Source organism: Carettochelys insculpta, chromosome 3 (genome assembly GCF_033958435.1).
Source record: "Carettochelys insculpta isolate YL-2023 chromosome 3, ASM3395843v1, whole genome shotgun sequence".
Taxonomy (NCBI): domain Eukaryota; kingdom Metazoa; phylum Chordata; order Testudines; family Carettochelyidae; genus Carettochelys; species Carettochelys insculpta.
Window position 1 is genome coordinate 14045928 of NC_134139.1, and position 20808 is coordinate 14066735.

At 44.1% G+C, this 20808-nt stretch overlaps 1 protein-coding gene across 1 annotated transcript in view; it reads right to left on the bottom strand.

Annotated features, from left to right (window-relative positions):
- Window positions 1-15266: 15266 nt before the first annotated feature.
- The window catches only part of ESF1 (ESF1 nucleolar pre-rRNA processing protein), a 68570-nt gene continuing 63028 nt past the window's right edge, over window positions 15267-20808 (bottom strand). Inside the window, exons 12-14 of the mRNA XM_074989368.1 lie at window positions 20194-20270; window positions 17782-17928; window positions 15267-16611 (exon numbers count right to left, since the gene is read on the bottom strand). Of these exons, the coding sequence (XP_074845469.1) occupies window positions 16315-16611; window positions 17782-17928; window positions 20194-20270 (521 nt within the window). The 3' untranslated portion in view covers window positions 15267-16314. The remainder of the gene's footprint in view (window positions 16612-17781; window positions 17929-20193; window positions 20271-20808) is intronic.

Below are 20808 nucleotides of genomic sequence, written 5' to 3' on the forward strand. Positions count from 1 at the left end.
GGATTGCTGTCCCCTGTTCTAGATCTACCCAGGATACGTCTCTTCTTAGACTGATACGATGTAGGGCCTGTCACCACTACAACTGAGTTTGTAGCCAGTTAGGGCCATTAAGCTGGGTTCACTTCTCTAACAGTCACAGTAGGCTTACACAAGGGTTCTTTTTAACCTCTGCTTTATTGCCCATTTGTTTGTCGTTCTTTGTTAAACAAAGACATTAACATCAAACCAGTTCCATCACACTAAATGCCAATTGTGGGTTAAAAAAAGCCTAGGCCTCTTGTCATGGGATCAGTTTATGTGGATTTGCTGTTTTTAAGGATGTTCATGAATAGTGGAAATGACTAGTAAACGATCTCCAGTAGGATTATCACCACTGACGTGTCACTCTTTAAAAAGAAAATAAGTTAACGATTTTGCCATAGCTTCATCTAGGCTAGTACAAACCTACAGTTTCTTTTTGCTAAAGAGATATATTAGATGTTGACACTTCTAAAATACAAGCCACTTCAGTGCTGCTGGACAGAATTTATAAAGAAACTACATGCAGCATTTAGAGAAGGGAGACAGGCGTTCCAATACTAATCTGTCATGAACTCACTGTGTGATCTTCACAAGTCACTTACTTTTTAGATCTTTTCATGAGGAGTACAGAACATTATTTTACATACCATAATCATTCAGCTTGTATGGTTTTCTTTTTCTTCACCACTGGGAACCTGTGGAAAAAAGTAGCCACACTAGTCCACATTTGATTTCCTTTTATGGTTAATTATTCCTGCCATAAAATTTATTGTACACAAAAACTTTGTGTACATGTTAATGTTCCCTCTTGCTAATAGTGGATGTCTGCAGTTGTATTTGTATCTGTAGTTGTATCCTAACAAGGCCTAACTGCAATGTGTAAACCTGCAAGATAGCCTATCCCTTTAAGAGGAAGAGTTAACTGCTTTCGAATCAGTGCTGGCCAATAAAACTTAAAACGAGACTAGCCATGTCCTTCCACATTAAAGGTAATCATCAGTTCCCAGGCAAACCTCGTTAGCCAATCCCACTTGCCTGTCTGGACTGGTTGTGGAGTTCTGTATATGCCACCGTACAGATCCCTACGTTAACTCTTATAATCTTAGCTAATTGTCTCAGTTGGCATCTACTTCCTCTTGGAACCCTAGAAAACCATCTTCCCCTCAAGCCACTGCTACTCTTATGAGAGGGATATTTTCACAGATGCACCAACTGATTCCAGTTCAGGGACTTCTTGTAAACTTTGTTACTGCCTGGGTGCATGTGTGTTAGAAATCCCAGCTTCTTCTTCGAGTGTCCCCGTGGGTGCTCCACATTAGGTGTCGGGCTCGCCCGGCGCCGCAGATCGGATCTTCCAAGCAGTTTCTGCCGGACCGCGCATGCGCCGGTGCGCGCCGCTCCCCCGCGCGCTCCCGGCCATGTGCGCGATCCGGTCCCCGCCAGTTCCTCTTAACCGCCGTCGGCTGCAGACGGAATCCAACTAGGCTAAGGCCAAGTAGTGTATTCAACGGCTTTATCTGTTTTTTCTTAAAGTTTTTTCAGGCACTTAGGCTACTATAAGCTAGCCGGTTGTTATTTTGTAAAAAAAAAAAAAAAAAAAAACAACAACGAACAAGCTAGGAGAGGGACAGCTCAGCCAGTCCCAGTAACAAGCGCCGGAGGCCAGGAGCTAGGGCCATCAGCCCTCCTGCTAAGGCAGGCCATCGGACGGGGAAAACGGCACAAAGAAGGTGCTAAGTACCCACTTAAAAACACAAAGACTCACCAACAATGTCCTCTTCAGGCTTTAAAAAAAAAAAAAAAAAAAAAAAAAAAAACAAATGCTGCTTTTCGACAAGGCCCTCCAGCCAGAAGCGCCGGAGCGGCCGCAGCAGGAGGGACCCTCCGGGGCCCTTAAAAGGAAAGCTGCCTCCCTCAACCCATCAGCGCAGAAACGGAGGAAAGTATCTCCAGCCCGATCCCTGCCGGCAGCAACAGCGAGCGGGACGGGAGGAGCAAGCAGCCCCCAGCCGCAGCTACAGCTGATCGGCGGCGGCACGGAGAGCCACGTGGAAGCGGCTCAGCCTCCAATACTCAGCCAGCCGCCCCGCACCGCAGGCAGGGCGGCGGCTAAGCAAACGCCGGTACTGGCGGCACCGCAGGCAGCGGCACCGACCCCCGGGGAACCAGCGGTGCAGAGCGCGCAGGCACGCAGCCTGCCGGCACCGGAGGACACCGCACATGCGGCATCGCCCTCGAGCGTGCCGAGCTCGGTGCGGACGGGGCCGGAATCCCCTGTATGCTCCCCAGCCCGATCCCTGCCGGCAGCAACAGCGAGCGGGACGGGAGGAGCGAGCAGCCCCCAGCCGCAGCAACAGCTGATCGGCGGCGGCACGGAGAGCCACGTGGAAGCAGCTCAGCCTCCGATAATCAGCCAGCCACCCCGCACCGCAGGCAGGGCGGCGGCTAAACAAGCGCTGGTACCAGCGGCACCGCGGGCAGCGGCACCGACCCCTGGGGAACCGGCGGTGCAGAGCGCGCAGGCACGTAGCCTGCCGGCACTGGAGGACACCGCACGTGCGGCACCGCCCTTGAGCGTGCCGAGCTCGGTGCGGACGCTGGAATGCCCTGTATGCCCCCCAGCCCGATCCCTGCCGGCAGCAACAACGAGCGGGACGGGAGGAGCGAGCAGCCCCCAGCCGCAGCAACAGCTGATCGGCGGCGGCACGGAGAGCCACGTGCAAGCGGCTCACCCTTCGATAATCAGCCAGCCGCCCCGCACCGCAGGCAGGGCGGCGGCTAAACAAGCGCCGGTACCACCGACCCCCGGAAAACCGGCGGTGCAGAGCGCGCAGGCACGCAGCCTGCCGGCACCGAAGGACACCGCACATGCGGCACCGACTTCGAGTGTGCCGAGCTCGGTGCGGACGGGGCCGGGATCCCCTGTATGTCAGGGGCGGAGTTACCTCCTCAAGGGAGGGGGAAGACTGCACACAAGAGGAGGCATTGCAGCCCCTCTCCGCACAGGGCTGTGTAGTTGCTTTCTCACAGCCCTCCGCTATGTTGCAGACTCCAACTAGAAGGCAGGGGTCCCCCCCGCCTTGGCCTACCCGGAGCCCCCTTCTCCATTTCTGCAACCAGCCTCACCCTGGCTGGGACCACCTCCACCCTTTCTGGGATTTGAACCGCTGGACTATTAGGCAAAGTCGCTCTCTCCAGGGTCTCGACGGTCTCCCTCCCCCAGACGCAAAGGGTATGCACCAAGGGAGTGGTCTAGGTCACCTTCCCAAGACCAGTGCTTATACTGCCGTGGTCGCCCCTACCACGCAGGGCATAGACACCATCGGCAATCTACTAGGGAAAGATCCCTACGAACGATCTCGTACCCCCGAGGGCAATTGTGACCGGGGACAGAGACTTAAGCATCTCAGGGGGGACTGGTTATGGAACCCCGAGATTTTTCCTCGCACACCTCTAGTGAGAGGGTGTACCATCATCAGCAGGAACCGGAAGGGTCCAGAAAGACGTACCCCAGCGGTTCCTCGCTTTCCTCCCCGGATGAGGCTACGGCCCCGGGGGGCGTCCATCCTCCGGACGATCTCAAACAGTTCCAAGAGCTGTTTTACGAGGGTGGCCTTTACGCAAGGCTTCCAGACAGCAAAGGTGCAAGAGCAACACCATAAGCTCCTCAAAAATCTGAGACCTCCGGCCTCCTCCAAAATAGCAATACCGCTGATGACGCAATCTTGGAGCCTGCCACTATGATATGGCAGACTCCTGCGACTATTCCGCCTGTCCACAAAAGAGCGGAAAAAAAAAAAAAAAAAAAAAAATACTTCGTGCCCACGAAGGGCATGGAGTTCCTGTTCAGCCACCCACAACCAAATTCTTTGGTGGCGGAGTCGTCGCAACGTGGGGGAATAAACAAACATGCCAAAAAGCTAGAGCTGTTGGGCAGAAAGGTCTACTCCTCCTCCACGCTACTGTTGCCAATGGCAAATTACGCAGCGCATCTAGCGAACCATAATTTCAACAACCACATTAGGTTGACCTCCCTCATGGACTCGCTTCCAGAGGGCACGAAACCAGTGCTCAAGGCCATCATCCGACCATTTTATAACCAGTGGCAAGGGATCACCACAGACACATGGGTGCTGGAGATCATAGCCACGGGGTACGCCATCCCCTCCCAGTTGCTCCCACCGCCATGACCTCCACCCGGGGCCCCACCTCCAGGAGACCTCCCATGTAGCGAGGCTCAAGCAGGAGGTAGACCATCTCATGCTCGTAGGGGCAGTGGAAAGAGTGCCGGAGCAACTGCAAGGGAGAGGGTTCTACTCGAGGTACTTCCTCACGGGGAGGTCCATCTTAGATTTTCGAGGCCTCACCGGTACCTGCGCAAGCAACGTTTTCGGATGATCACAAACGCCTCCATCCTTACGGCACTAGACGATGGAGATTGGTTCGCAGCCCTCGACTTACAAGGTCCTACCGTTTGGGCTCTCCTCAGCCCCCAGAGTCTTTACCAAGACCTTGGCAGTGGTGTCAGCCTACCTGCACAGACAGGGGGTATTTATATTCCAGTATCTGAATGACTGCCTACTCAAAGGGGCCTCAAAGGAGGAGGTACTACGCATAATATGTGTCACAGCAGGCACGTTCTCTTCGCTCGGCCTGCTTATCAATCTGACAAAATCAAAGACAGACCCCACACAGGACATAGAGTTCGTAGGGGCACGCATAAATTCTATTACAGCGAGGGCGTATCTACCAGAGACTCGCTTTCGGGCCATCGGCTCCCTCGCGCAAGGCTTCACCTTCAGCCCTATGGTGCCGGTTCTGACGTGCTTACAGCCGCTGGGCCACATGGCAGCAGCAACGTTTCGTAGAACAGAACGCCAGGTTACACATGCGCAGCATGCAGCATTGGCTGGCGAGCATATACAAACCGGCAGCACACACTGTTCACAGGATGGCGTCGCCCACAACGGAGGTGCGCAAATCCCTGCAATGGTGGGTAAACCCCGAGAACCTGCTAACAAGGGTACCCTTCCACCAACCACACGTATTGGTTTTTCTTACTACAGATGCCCCCCTCATAGGGTGGGGAGCACACATGGGCGAAGAGGTGACGCAAGGGCTGTGGTCCTCTATGGAGCAGTCACTGCACACAAATATACTGGAGCTCAAAGCAGTGTTCAACGCCTGCAGACACTTTCGAGACCAACTGAAAGGCAAGGTAGTCGGGATCAGTACAGACGATACCTCCACCATGTTTTATATAAATCGGCAAGGAGGAGCTCGGTCCCGTGCCTTATGTGTAGAAGCGGTCCGGTTGTGGAACTGCTGCATCACCAACAATGTAACCTTGAAAGCCTCGTACTTACCAGGCGCTCGCAATGTGAAGGCAGACCAGCTGAGCAGGCGTTTCGCACTCACGCACGAGTGGCAGATCCGTCCCGATCTGCTGCAACCGATTTTTCCACGCATGGGGTTTTTCCCCAGATAGACCCTGTTTGCTACTCAGCACAACAAGAAGTGCCCACGATTCTGCTCCAGGGCAGGACTGGGACGGGGGTCCCTGAGGGATGCCTTCACGATCTCATGGAGGGGCCCCCTGCTTTACGCTTTCCCTCCCACAGTGCTCATCCACAAAGTGTTGCAGAAAGCCAGGAGGGAAGGAACCTGAATGATCCCGATAGTCCCAACGTGGGATCGACAGCAATGGTTCCCCCTATTCCTGCGCATGTCGGACCGGCCACCGATGTCCCCTCCGGTGGCGCGGGATGTGCTCACGCAAGCCCAGGGGTCCATAGTGCATCCGCACCCCCAAAGCCTGCGACTACAAACGTGGTTAATCCATGGCTCAGCTCCCTAGAGAGCACATGTACGGAGGAAGTGCAGCAAGTCCTAGAAAGTAGCAGGAGGACTTCCACCAGGAAGACCTTCAAGCAGAAATGGACTCGCTTTACGGCATGGTGTTCTACCAAACAGCTAGCCCCCTTTCGGTGCCTATGGCTGTGATATTAGAGTATTTACTGGACCTCAAGAGAGGAGGACTCTCGCTATCCTCGTTTCAGGTCCACCTGGCCGCCATTTTGGTGTTCAGACACGAAGAGGAAGGGCACACGGTGTTCGCCCATCCCATGGTTACCAGGTTCTTCAAAGGGCTGGTAAGCCTATACCCCCCTCAGAAACCGCTTCCACCTCTGTGGAACTCGGACCTGGTGCTTAATGCGAAAAGGGGACCACCGTTTGAGCCTTTGGCCACGGTTTCCCTCCGCCTCCTTATGATGAAGACGACCTTTCTTTTCGCAATCACGTCAGCTCGCAGGGTGAGCGAGCTTGAGGCAGTTATGGCAACGCCGCCCTGCGCTGTTTTTCCAAGGAGGCGGTAACCATACGGCTGCATCCAGCCTTTGTTCCTAAAGTTTCTTTCTGAGTTTCATACTAACGAACCTATTGTTTACCCTTGTTTATCCAAAGCCTCATAACTCTAACAAAGAGGTGCGCCTACACCTCCTGGACGTGAGCAGGCGCTAGCTTTCTATATGGACAGGACCAAGTCCTTCCGGAGAACGGATAGGCTCCTAGTCTCTATCGCTCCCAAATCAAAAGGAGAATGTCTCTCTTCGCAGAGAATCTTAAGCACATCGTATCTTGCATAAAAATGTGCTACAAACTCAAAAAGACTCCTTTACTGGCCACGCCCAGGGCTCATTCCACTAGGGCGGTGGCAGCATCAACAGCCTTTTTTCAAGGGCGTTGCGCTAAAAGACATTTGCAGAGTGGCGACCTGGTCATCCTGTGACACCTGCGCCAAACATTACGCCCTTCACAGGGTATTCCAAGAGGATACCCGTCTCTTGGCAGCGGTCCTCTCGGGGACAAGCTGCACATAATCCGATTACCCACCTCCTATCTTGGGTTACTGCTGGGTAGTCACCTAATGTGGAGCACCCACGGGGACACTCGAAGAAGAAAGAAAGGTTACTCACCGTAGTAACGGTGGTTCTTCGAGATGTGTCCCCGTGGGTGCTCCACTACCCGCCCATCCTCCCCGCTCCGGATCTCTGTTTAGTGTTTTGCAGGAGCATCCGAGGCGGTTGGTCAAGGAACTGGCGGGGACCGGATCGCGCACATGGCCGGGAGCGCGCGGGGGAGCGGCGCGCACCGGCGCATGCGCGGTCCGGCAGAAACTGCTTGGAAGATCCGATCTGCGGCGCCGGGCGAGCCCGACACCTAATGTGGAGCACCCACGGGGACACATCTCGAAGAACCACCGTTACTACGGTGAGTAACCTTTCTATACAGGATGAACCATGTTCATCTGCACCCATTGTGGTCCTCCATTGTCATAAATGGGCAATTTAACTAAAGTCTGTGGATTTTGATACCATGGGGACTGGAGGGGCATTTGGAATATGTTGTTCCTCCTTGGAGTATTGAAAAAGAGGCATGTTTGGCTTGGAACTCATTGGCTACACCTACGCTAGAGAGTTTTGTAGACAAAACTGGGTTTTTGTCAACAAAACTCACAGAGCATCTACACACAAAATGTGTTTTGTCAACAGAAACTGTCAACAAAAAAGCCATGTAGACGCTCTGGGGGCCCTTTTTATCAACAGAGCAGAGCAGATGTGTAGATGCAATCTTTCAACAGAAGTTTTGTCGGAACATCTCTTCCAACAGTAACTTCTGTATACAGATATTTCTAGTGTAGACACAGCCATTTAGTGCAGCATTATCTCATGAGGATATGGGAGTTCAGTCCGTATATGAACAGCATGGCCTGCAGGCAGTTGTGCACGGAGGAAAGCTAACCAGTCTTTAGATCCTGCCAAAGAAAATTTGTGTATCTACATAGTTGAGAGAGGGGTAAGGTTTTCTAGTGCACTCACTAGAAGCTAGCAATAGGGCAGTTCAAGTAGCCCTGCTAGTACAGAACAACTTGGTTGCAGACCTAATAGTCAAGATAAGGAACTAGGGCTGTTCTGAGTAGAAATTAGAAGTGAACGGTTGAAGTGGAGGCACAAAAAGCATTGCCAACCTTACAGGACCCTGTTCTGTGGGTGATGTAGGGCCATTGCTCAGTGAATAGGGCCATTGCTCAGTGAGGAGGGAGAAACAGTAATGGGGAACTTGGAAATGGCAGAGATGCTTAATGACTTCTTTGTTTCGGTCTTCACAGAGAAATCTGAAGGAATGCCTGACATAGTGAATGCTGGTGGAAAAGGGGTGGAGTTAGTTTTTCAAATAAAAAAAGAACAAGTTAAAAACCATTTGGAAAAAATAGATGTCTGCAAGTCACCAGGGCCTGATGAAATGCATCCTAGAATCCTCAAGGAGCTGATAGAAGAGGTAGCTGAGCCGTTAGCTCTCATTTTTGCAAAGTCATGGGAGACAGGAGAGATTCCAGAAGACTGGAAGAGGGCAAATATAGTGCCCATCTACAAAAAGGGGAATAAGAACAACCCAGGAAATTACAGGCCAGTCAGCTTAACTTCTGTGCCAGGAAAGATAATGGAGCAGGTAGTTAAGGAAGTCATCTGCAAGCACTTGGAAGGTAGTAAAGTGATAGGGAACAGCCAGCATGGTTTTGTAAAAAACAAATCATGTCAAACCAACCTGATAGCTTTTTTTGACACGATAACAAGACTCGTAGATAAGGGAGAAGCAGTGGATGTGGTATACCTAGACTTTAGTAAAGCATTTGATACTGTCTCGCATAATATTCTTATCGACAAACTAGGCAAGTCCAACTTAAATCATGCTGCAATAAGGTGGGTGCATAACTGGCTGGCTAATCGCACCCAGAGTGTAGTTGTTAATGGTGCTCAATCCAGATGGAAAAGCATAACAAGTGGGGTTCCACAGGGGTCTGTTTTGGGACAAGTTCTGTTCAATATCTTCATTAATGATTTGGATATTGACATAGAAAGTACGCTTATTAAGTTTGCAGATGATACCAAGCTGGGAGGGGTTGCAACTACCTTGGAGGATAGGGTCATAATTCAGAACGATCTAGATAAATTAGAGAAATGGTCTGAAGTAAACAGGATGAAGTTTAATAAAGATAAATGTAAGGTGCTGCACTTAGGAAGGAATAATCTGTTTCACACGTACAGAATGGGAAAAGACTGTCTAGGAATGAGTACAGCAGAAAGGGACCTAGGGGTTCTAGTAGATCACAAGTTAAATATGAGTCAACAGTGTGATGCTGTTGCAAAAAAAGCAAACATGATTCTGGGATGCATTAGCAGGTGTGTTGTGAACAAGACATGAGAAATCATTCTACCGCTCTACTCTGCGCTGGTTAGACCTCAGCTGGAATATTGTGTCCAGTTCTGGGCACCCCAGTTCAAGAAAGATGTGGAGAAATTAGAGAAGGTCCAGAGAAGAGCAACTAGAATGATAAAAGGCCTGGAGAACATGACTTATGAAGAAAGGCTGAAAGAATTGGGCTTCTTTAGCTTGGAAAAAAGAAGATTGAGGGGGGACATGATAGCGGTTTTCAGATATCTTAAAGGGTGTCATAAGGAGGAGGGAGAAAACTTGTTCTTCTTGGCCTCTGAAGAGAGAACAAGAGGCAATGGACTTAAACTGCAGCAAGGGAAGTTTAGGTTGGACATTAGGAAAAAGTTCCTAACTGTCAGGGTGGTCAAGTACTGGAATAAGTTGCCAAGGGAGGTTGTGGAATCTCCCTCACTGGAGATATTTAAGAACAGATTAGATAGATGTCTATCAGAGATGGTGTAGATAGTGGTCGGTCCCGCCGTCAGGGCAGAGGACTGGACTCGATGGCCTCTTGAGGCCCCTTCCGGTCCTAGTGTTCTATGATTCTATGTAGACCAGATGAAAACTTTACCAGATCTGTAGTACTATGTTCCAGGCATACAGGAAGTACAAGAGGCAATAGATTTGTCCTATTTGCATTACTATTTACAGAACTACAGCATCCTGGAACAGCATGTGATATAGAGTTCAAACATTTGTATCTGGCTGCAAATTATGAATGGAATATGTTGCAAAATAAAAGGGTAATGAAAATCATTCAATCAGGGCTAGTACCGTACTTGCCTTTATTACTATCTCAGCTACAAGTATTTGGGCTTATGTTTTAAGGCAAATGTGTAAAAGTGTAACTAATCATTTCAAATACATATATTGAAGGTTTCTGAGATTTTATCTTTAATGTAGTGTATGTAACATTTTGGTTGCTTGTTTTGTTCTTCAGTAAGGAGTTATTTAAAATATGTCAGCATGGCTTAGGAATGTTATCTTTGGATATTTTAGGAATAAGAAAGGAGACCAAAAGCCAACAGTCACCATTAATTGAAAATAATACATTAAAATTTGGAAGGCAGGAATAATAGAAAACATGCCTGGGTGTTTATCTCTGGTCATCTGATCTTTTTCTGTTATTATATAAATCAAAATCTCATGTGGTTTCAACCTGTAATGTTAGATTTCTAAATATCTGACTTAACAATTCCTTAATCACTCTAATGACTGCCAACCCTAGAGAACTGTTTTATACTAGCTCTTCCTGTACTGTTGGAAGAACTGTCTGCCTCCTTTTTAACAAGGTTTGGTGTTTGTTTTAAACATATAGTTCCACTAAAGACAGTGGATAAAATCTTGACCCTTTTGAAGTCCATAGTATTTTGCCATGGAGTTCAGTGCAGCTAGTTCACTCAGTGGGTCTCCGCATGGATGATGAGTGCTGCCTGCATAGGTCAGCCTCAGAATTGGTGTGTTAGTCAGCATCTGTAAAAACAATGAGGAATCCTGTAGCACCTTACAGCAGGGGTCAGCAACCCCCAGCATGGGTGCCAAGAGTGGTATTTTAGCCAATTTTCATTGGCACACAAGGCAGGAGCTCAGCCCCACTCCTCCTCCCCGATGCAGCCAGGAGCTTAGTCAAAGCCATGCCACCTGTGGAGTAACAAAAGGCCTGCTAATGCTACCAACCACTACCTAAATGGTCAAGTTCTGCATCTTTATTTGTTTATTGATGAAATTGTTGTAAGTAGGATAATTAGTGACTTTAAAAAGTATCACTGGCACTCAGACCATCCATAGAGGTCAAAAGGTCAAAATTCAACAATCCACCTTGGAAAGGTTGCTGACCCCTGCCTTAGAGACTAATGGATTTATTACGGCATAGGGCAGATTACAGACCAGGGCCTAATAATAGTAACCAATGGTCTTTAGGTTGCTACATTAATAAAAGAAAGAAAAAAAATCAGAGCACTGTCCTATAGGACCAAGCATATTGTTAGCATTTAGGCCTCAGTTGTAGAAAGCACTTAAACAAATATCAGGATCAGTATTGAGGGAGCATTGAGCACATGCTTAGGTCTGATGGACTTCAGTGGCATGTATGTCCCTGCCTGTGTGCTTTTCTGAATAGGGATGTTTTCCTGAAAAAGTATTTTCATAAATAATGACTGATGGATACAGCTGTTTGAGTATAGATGCAATTTTTCTAAAAGTGAGGGTAATTAACCATTTCACCCAATTGTGGATGTAAAGTCTCCATCACTTGTTGCCTTTAAGTTACAATTGGAGGTCTTTCTAAAAGATAGGCTTGAGTTCAGCCACAAGTTATTGGGCATGATGCATGAGTGATTTATTTTTGTTCAGAGGTACCAGTCGTGACCATAATGGTCACATCCACCCTTAATCTGGAAAAAAAGATATTTGCATATCAGAGGTACCTGAAAAATATGCAGGATATGTAGACTGCCACATCTCCTTCTTGGTAATACTTTAGGATATTCATCACCAACAGTGTTTATTCTTGAGAGGTTGCCGCGTTAGTCGGTATCTTCACAATACAAAAATGCAGTCATATAGTGCTTCAAAGACTAATAAAATAATTTATTAGGTGATGAGCTTTTGTGTGGTAGACCCACTATCTCCAGATCTCTCCAGAGTTTGTTTCAGGAGGAAGGGTCCTGTCAAAGATGGGAGTTTATTTTTGAAAAAGCCCTGTCCACATTGCTTTTTTTCCTTTGAAAGAATCTCTTCCAAAAAGAGATTATGCAAATGAAGCATAAGGTATGTAAATCAGCACCTAACTTGCATTTTTGATTTGCCTCATTTGCATTCCTCCTTCAAAAGAGGAATGCAAGTGTAGACACAGCCAAAGTAATCCTTTTCATTGTCCATTTCCAGCTTTTGGCAAAACAGGTATGGGCTAATAGCCACTGATAGACCTAACCTCCATGTATTTTTCTAGCTTTTTTTTTTGAACCCTGAAGAGTGAAGATTTGGTTCAGAAGCTGCTGTTTGCCTTTCAAGCTTTCATTTGGAAAAAACGTGCATAATTTGGAACAAGTATTTTAGGGCTGGATGTGTGGGGATCTGACATCTGGCACCAAATCCTGTGAAGGAATGTATTGCTGCTCCCAGAGATAGGATAATTTGCTCACTGCATAGCATAACCTAACTGTTGAAAAACCATTAGTGTTAACTGGGCCACATTTTTAAAGGTTGTTTCTAAGACCTCTTTTCCTGGCACTTTTCATAGTCAATAAAACACAGGCAAAATATGATCTCAGATACCCAAACCTCTTGCTCCAATTCTAGAAATCCTATTTTTCCCCTTTTTAAAATACAGCTTGTCCAGTCATAATTCCCACTTCAGATTAAGCAGACTCTTCACTTGTGTATCATTTATGCCCTACCATTTTTCAGTATGCCTTCTCCAATGATCAGGGATCCTAGTCCTCTTGTTTCCATTTCTTTTCATTCAGTTTATGTTTAGCCCTTTTCACATGCTCTACCATTGTCTACCTTTCAGAAGCATCTATAGACAGAACAGAATGTAAAATGTACAATGTAAAAGCTATGCTTGCCAAATTCACTGACAGTCATTAGGGGTGAGTTTTAAAGCTTTCAGCAGCTTTTCATTAACTTAATTACATCTGGAAGCTGCAGAAAAAATTGAGATGTATTAAAACAGGAACGAATGTATTGTTGAGTAACACCTTTATACCAGAAGCAGCTTATTGGATTATTATTTAGTAAATTTAAAGCATATTCAGAAATCAACCACAAGAGGGGGAGGTTACATGTATTGGACATGTGAAACTGGTACTTTCAATTAAATGTAGTCAATATAGTTTCTTTTCCCACACAAAATATAAAAATGAAAGATTTTCTGTAAAAATGAAAATTCTGCATTTTTCCATGGCATATAGATTTCTAGACTCTGCTAATAATTCAAATTTGAGCCATCTACAATTCTTATGCATTTCAGGCCCCATCTTCATTCAATAGCTACACATTTATTCAGCAGTACAGACCATAAACATTTCCTGTACAGCCAAGCAGCTACCGTCTCTAGCTTTGTGTCAGCTCATTTTCCTGATTTGGGTGAGGGACAGTCCTTGAAAACACGTCACACTCCTCTTGCTTTGGACAATGGTTTCATAGCACTCCCTTAGGTGGGCAGTCTTTTCACTGCACCGATGTTTAATTGAACAGCTACCTTCATTTTTTACATTATTGCTATTTTTTTCATTTTACAACCCAATATAACTTCTTGAACAGTAAGGATTACATATTAAGCTAGAATCACCTTTTTCATCAGGCATATTAGATGTAGATTGTACTGACAACACTCAGGGCTGATAGCTACTACAGATTGAACATCTCTAGTTCAACAACATCCATAATCCAGCATGACTTTAGTCAGCTGGATGGCCACATATCACAGATGTGGCCAAGTTTCCTGCGGTCTCATAAAGTTTGTTTCCAGCCATCAGTTCTGGCTCTCAGTGTTCTGTGCTGTTATTTAGCTGTAATTTACCCCTAACATCTTCTAAGAGTTTTGCATGCAGTGGAAGTGGTGGTAATGCTGCTAGACAATATTGACCTCCCATGGTCCAGCATATTCCCATGTTTGGCAGTGGTCAAGTCCCAAGGGTGCCAGACTAAAGAGGTTCAATGTGCACCTGTATTTGGCAGCTGCCTCCACTTCTGCTGTGCTGCTGCATGAACCTTGGGACAAGTCCCTTGTCAACCCCCCTCAGGGTCCTGCGCTTCCTGGTGGAGTCTAGTGTGTCTCAGATTCACAGTGGCCCTTTTGCTGCCTTGGGTCATTCCAAAGGCAAGGGTCTCTGCTTACCAAGCCATTCTCATCACAGGCAAGTCCCAAGTCAGGGGAAGCAAGCCCCCTTCAGCAGGTTTGGACACTTCTGTCCTTCCAGTAGGCAGCAGTTGGTAGGGCTTTACCCCTGTCCAAAACACAGTGGCCTTTTTCCCTAGCCCGCTGCTCCCCACTACTTTCTTCAGTACCCAGCTGCACCACCTTGGTCTTGCGAACATCTAATCTCTGACCATTTTTCCTTGTCCGCCTCTCAAATCCTTCCCTCTTTCTGCCTGGACGGAAGCCTTTGATAGGGAGCCAGGGGGGTGGGCCTTAGCTGGCAACAGGTGCCTGGTTAGCCTTTGTTGCAGGCTGCTCCTTAACGAGCCCCAGCTGTCTGCACTGGCTGCAGAGCTGCACACTCTGTCAGCCTAGGTGGGGAACAGAAAGGAGCTAATCCAACTCCTAGCATACAGCCCTTCTACCTGGCTCTTGCAGTATGCAGCCTCTGGTCTGCCACAATCTGCAATTTCTGCAAGAAATTCTGTTACAGTATAAATTGATATGTTTCTTTTTTAATTTTCAAGTTCACATCCAGCTGAACTTCAGTAAGTTGGGCCATCCTGTGCACTGAAATCCTGGTGGGGTCTCTCTCTCTTTGCTCATGGCAGTTAGCTGAGTCCTGACTAGTTCAAATAGTGGGCAAAAATCATGCATCAAGAGTTTGTTTGCTCTGGGTCAATGCTGTAGCCACCCCCAGCTGGTCAACCACTAAAGGTCTGTTCATTTGCCCAACTCTTCACTTGAGCTATTTTAGAAGTGAATCTGGAGATTTGCCAGTTAAGATGCACAAGTGATCAACAAATATATTTTAGGTTCTTGAATTCCAGAACTCCTTTACACAAAACTCTCTTGTGAAGATACCTGTTTCTACTTCCAGATTATATTTCACACTGCACAGCTTTTACCACAAAGTACTGTAACTGAATATGTGGTTTATCTTATTTGCTTAATTTTTCTGCATAAAACAAATTGTTTTTTTACTAAAAGTTTGTATTTTCACATTGAAGGACCAACAGTGTCAATCAACATCCATCTGTATTTCCTTCATGTGTGCAAGACATTTTGACTGGTCTTAATGGGTTTAGTGAAATTTTATTTGGATACCAATTTCTTTTTTATGTTAGATACACGGTTAAAAGATTTTTGTTCCATGTGGAATATATGGGACAAACAGTTCTGAAAAAACTAATTTTGTAAACATGTTCAGACTGCATTTAGTATGTTTATACATACATTTCATACCCTCAAGTAGAAGGTCCAGCAATTAACCATTTTCATGCATTTAACTCTGTTAGAGTACACTGGTGGTATGCATATTTTTAGTCATTGCTTATCACTTTACCAACAAGTTCTGCAACTATTAGCGGAGTTATGGTAACAGGAATGCATCACTGGGTGAAATTTAACAAAATGTCTAATGTAGCTTATTTAGGTGACAAGAGATGGATTCTGATACCTAACTTTGGGCATTCAAGTTTCACCTTAACTGTTTCAGTTACTTTGCTGTAAGTGAGGATCTCTCCTAAATCAGAGGATTTCACTAAGTATTTTGAAGTGCTCTGGAATCCTTATAGGACTACAGAACTGAATAGTGCCATTAGTGAACAAAAATATATTTTTATTGTTTCCCACATTATCCACGTAGCTCATAACAAAAACAAAAGTCACTCACCTTCACTTTCAGTTATATTAAAAGTTATCTTTATCAGTAACATTGTATTTACAGACTCAGAGTATTAAAATCACCATTATGAAATTACAAAGACTTTTTTAAATCTCAGTCATGTCAGGACTTGATGTTACTAACATTCATTTATAAATGCATTCATTTTTAATACTAATGATGTTCTTTGTAGTCATCTTTAACATTGCTATTCGTTTTAACTAACAACTTCGAATGCATTAATTTTGCTCCTGTATGTGAATTATTTTACAAATATACCACTTCAGAGAGGTGTTTGTGGGACAAAGAGGAAAGGGGAAAAGGAGATACTGTAATATGTTTGTAGTTCAGCCTCCAGCCCCAACACTGGCACAGATTCTTCAGAAATCCTTACTCTCTATGGGATTCAACATCCACGAAGTTCTTACAAATTCTGCCATTTCACAAGGAACACAAGCTGGACTGAGAAAAGCCAAACAACTAGCTTTTATTTTATTTTCTGTTTCTTTCTGGCTTGAAATTGTTCTGTTTTATTTTTGACAGACTTTACTAGCATTGATAAAGCAGGATCTACGTATTTCTTAGGGATGTTTCCCTTCTTTCCAATCTCATTCTCCTGCATCTCTGTCTTTGCAGAAATCTGCTGCTTTTGTTCTCTTCGGCGAGCTTTCTCCTCCAAAATTTTTTCCACGGCTTTTGTCTTTTTGAAGTTTGGATCAGAAGGATCCAAGTTGAACAAGTGTGAGGTATACAGTGCTTGGAATCTTGCATCAGCAACATTCACCTGAAGAAAGAAAAGAGAAGCTATTTTACTGAACCCTTCAACCAATGAAAAATAATTTTCAGAAACAGGACAGAAAATGTAACATACGGGAAAATAGTGCAATCATATTTAAATGACAGATTGTACGAGGTATCGGTAACACTAATTGCCTGAGTGAGACCTACTTAAGCCAAATGTAAACTTTAATATTTACATTTCAAATGGTAATTTTCAGAATTTTGTCAGTCTGGATAAATTAAACTAGGTATTCATGGAATATGAACTTCACAAAAGCATAAAGGATTCCTCTGTCCTTTGGAGTGGGTGAGTCAAACACCTGCAGGAGATAAACATGCAAACCTTGCGTATCACAAAAGGTGGGCCAACAAAGTCATTCCTTGTTGGTTAAAAATAAGTGAGCAGGAAGGAGTCAGTGGAGAAAGGCCATGAGAAGGACAATAATAAATTTGCCAGCCAACAGATTGTGCGTGGCCTTGAAAAGTGAACTCTGTCTCCTTAAATTCCTATACATCGTCTAGTTTTACTCCTCCTATTAGGAAAATATTGCCAATAATCTTCAAAGCAATATAAAGTGCACCCACATCTTACGATGACAGGGATATACAGGTGGGTAATACAGTCAACATTCAAAAGCAATATTGACTAAAGCAATGTCTATACTACCTTGGATGATCAACCCACTCAGGGTAGATCTTTCAGGGTTTGATTTCATCTATCTAGCACAGATGCACAAAATCAACCTATTGGGGTCGGCAGTCAACTCCTGTCCTCCTCGTGAGACAGGAGGAATAAGGAAGGTTGACAGGAGAAACTCTCCTGTCGACCTTCTTCAGTGAGGACGGCCAGGTAATTTGATCACAAACACGCAATTCCAACTATGCAACTGCCGTAACTACAATTGCATATCTGCAAACTGACATACTGTCCCTAGTCTAGACATAGCCTGAGTCAGGTTGTATCCTCGTTTGATCCCATCATTAAAATACTAGCCTTTTTCTCAGTAAGAGTACCACGAAGAGGTTTATATTCAATTGCACTGTTAAAATGTTGTCAAACCCGATTACTGAAGTACAATTCATATATCAGAATTCTGATTCAGTCCTCTTGAAAAAGTCGAGATACTACTAAATTCTGCTGCAATTCAATACTAGAAATCTATATCAATATTACCTGAAAGTCATCTTCTATCAACTCTTCCCTTTTCATTAGTTGCTTCTTTTTCTTCTTGCTCAGGTTCTGTTGTTCTACAATCTTCTCATAGTTAAAATGTTTTCTGTCATCATCCTCATCATCCATCATAAGCAGTGCCATTTCTGCCTGTTAGAATAAGAAGAGTCCATTTACATAACATCCCTTTGAGAAGTATGGAATACACATGTTCCTTCTAAAACATGAGCACTAATGATTCCAAGGCTCCAGGGGGAACAGTTGTAATTTGTAAACAGATTGTAAGCAATTATAAAACACAGTAATGTTTATTATAATACTAAATATGTCTTCTAAAACATTTGGGGCCTAGTGAGGAGAAAAACTACAACATTATTCAGCGAGTTTTATACCAGTAGAACAACATAGGAGGTAAAGATTTTCTTCTCATTTCCACCAGGCTGTTATGCTTATGTTCAATTTAGCCTCTTTGCAGCATTGTTACATGGGCTATATCCCATAATCATCTGTGCTTGCTTTAAAGCATTTTATTTGTTTTTCAACTCTCATTTAGCTGATTTTTATTTTCAAATACAAAACAATCCAGAAAGGCTTCCAATTAAATAGAATCACTGTCAGTCATTTTCATCTTCACAGTGGTCATATGGTTAAACATTCCACTTATGGGAGTTCCAAGATTCATGTGATCTCAACAATAAGATTATAGGACAGAAATGAAAAAATGTTTGAAAACAACTCTTATCTTAAAGATATTTGTGAAAAATTTTAAATCAAATAAGAAATTAAGTTTAGGGCACACACTAACAAAAGCAAAAGAAATTCTGTGATTAAAGTGGATACTTTAAACTCATTCACACCAATGAGAAATAAGACCACCCACCCCCCAATCCAGGGAATAAATTCAAGACAATGCTAAAAACTCTGAATAGTCTACTTTTGCTATTTATTCAAACAGGAAACAACTATTTAAACATAACATTAGGGTTTGTTTTATTTTTAAATTAATTTGCACTGAAGTGGAATATCTAAGTATATTGGAGCAAAACATTTTTCACTGATAATTTCTGCTTCTAGTGTCACTCACAGTTCCTGACATCTGGTCAGGATGGATGAAAACAAATCAATTTTTTGAGGAAAAATTGTGAAAAAAATTCAGATATTTATTTAAATCAGATTTTTTTTAATATAAGTTTTCCTCACAAAAATAAACCTGGTTAAAATTAAATCTGAATTTAATACAAAATATATTGAGGTCTGAATATATTACCACCTCTCAAAACATTTAAATAAAAATTAAATATGCTGAAGCCATGTGTCTCTAAAATACTAGAATTACATGATCAAAGCAAGCAAGCAACCAACAAGGGATACAACATCAGCTTTAAAATGAAATTTTATAATTACAACATAGTAGGCTGCACACTGTGTTAAGGGTGTGACCCAAGAATAGGCCAAAGTCATCACAAGCATAGAGATCCACCCTTGGATCCCGTGAGACACCACCATGTATCTCGTTGGGATCATTTACAGAACCCACTGAGGAAGTCTCTCATGAGTATTGTTTAGGATCTCAATTCCCAAATTATGAATATTTACTATTTTACCCATCGCTCTTTTCTAATTTAGTGAAAACGAAGACTGAATAAGAATTGGAATGAATTAAACAGTGCAACTGTGTACAAATGTGTTTAAGTATAGCGTACCCTCCAAGGTAGCAAAAAAGATGCCACATCTAGTGTAAAGGCTCTATTTAGTTGTACATCAACAGGTTTCGATGGGTATATCAAACCAGTGAGAGTGCACCTCCCTTTAGAAAATAATCATTTATTTGAAAATGTTTATTAAAATTGATTATTTAAATTGAAGAGGTCCACTGGATGTTTTAATTTGCTTTGATTTAAATCCATCTATCTTAGTCTGGGCTGCTCTTCTCTCTGCAGAGGGGCACTGATTTTATATTTCATTGAGGAAAGACCTGAATAATTTTGGGTCTAATACAGATGAACTACTGAACTCCACAAGAAACATTCCCATTTGATAGGGATTCCATACAGACGATTTTTTTTTAATTTGTCCATTAGCCAGTTACCTACTTAATGCGTTCCTTACAGATACTTTACAGTACCAATTTTCTAATCAGAGTACCTCGTAACACACACACACTTGTTCTTTTTAAGGTCTATTACATTTATGGAGTTTCCTTTATCAACCAAATACATAATCTCTTCAAAAGAATGAAACCAGGTTGGCACAACATATTTTCCAAAGAGTCAAAAAGATAGGCATTAATTACATTTCTATCCACAGAGCAGCCTTACCTGACTCACAGGAACTACTCAGATGTGATGAACTCACAAGTGTCTGAGGGACTGGAAGCTACGTCTGGAACCTTCAATGCTTTAATATAAAAATTACCTTGTGTTTTTCTGTCTCTGCTTGTTTTTCTGGAGCACGTTCTTCTCTCTTGTGTTTTTTCGGTATTTTCTTTGAACCTGATCACATGGAAAACAAATGTATATTAATTCATAAGTATGTATGAGACTAATTCCTATAGCTGCAATATCTAAAAGTGTATCTCAGTAAGCTGAGATTGGTATTTCAATTTCAGGTAATAAAAGCAAAGCTAGAAAAATGAGAAATCAATTATGGATATGCTCTAGCAAGTGTTTTTACACGGAACAATATTCACTCAGCCCACTGAGTGCGTATCAGCACCCAAACTGGCAGAAGTGATGACAGGCAGAAAAGACAGTGGGGTATGCTACAACTTCTTCCTTCTTGCAAAAAGAGCAATTGTGAGAACCAGTACTGTAAGTGGGGTAAAGCCAGTGACACAAAGCCACTCTGTTCAAATCTTACACATATAAATCCAAAGAGAAATGAGTTTATGCAGCTACACAAGTTACATATGAGAGGGATAGCTGTGTTGGTCTGTATCTGCAAAAAGCATGAGAAGTCCTGTGGCACCTTACAGATTAACAGTGGTTCCCAAAATTTTTAGCATCACGCCCACTTTTGATTTTTGAGAGA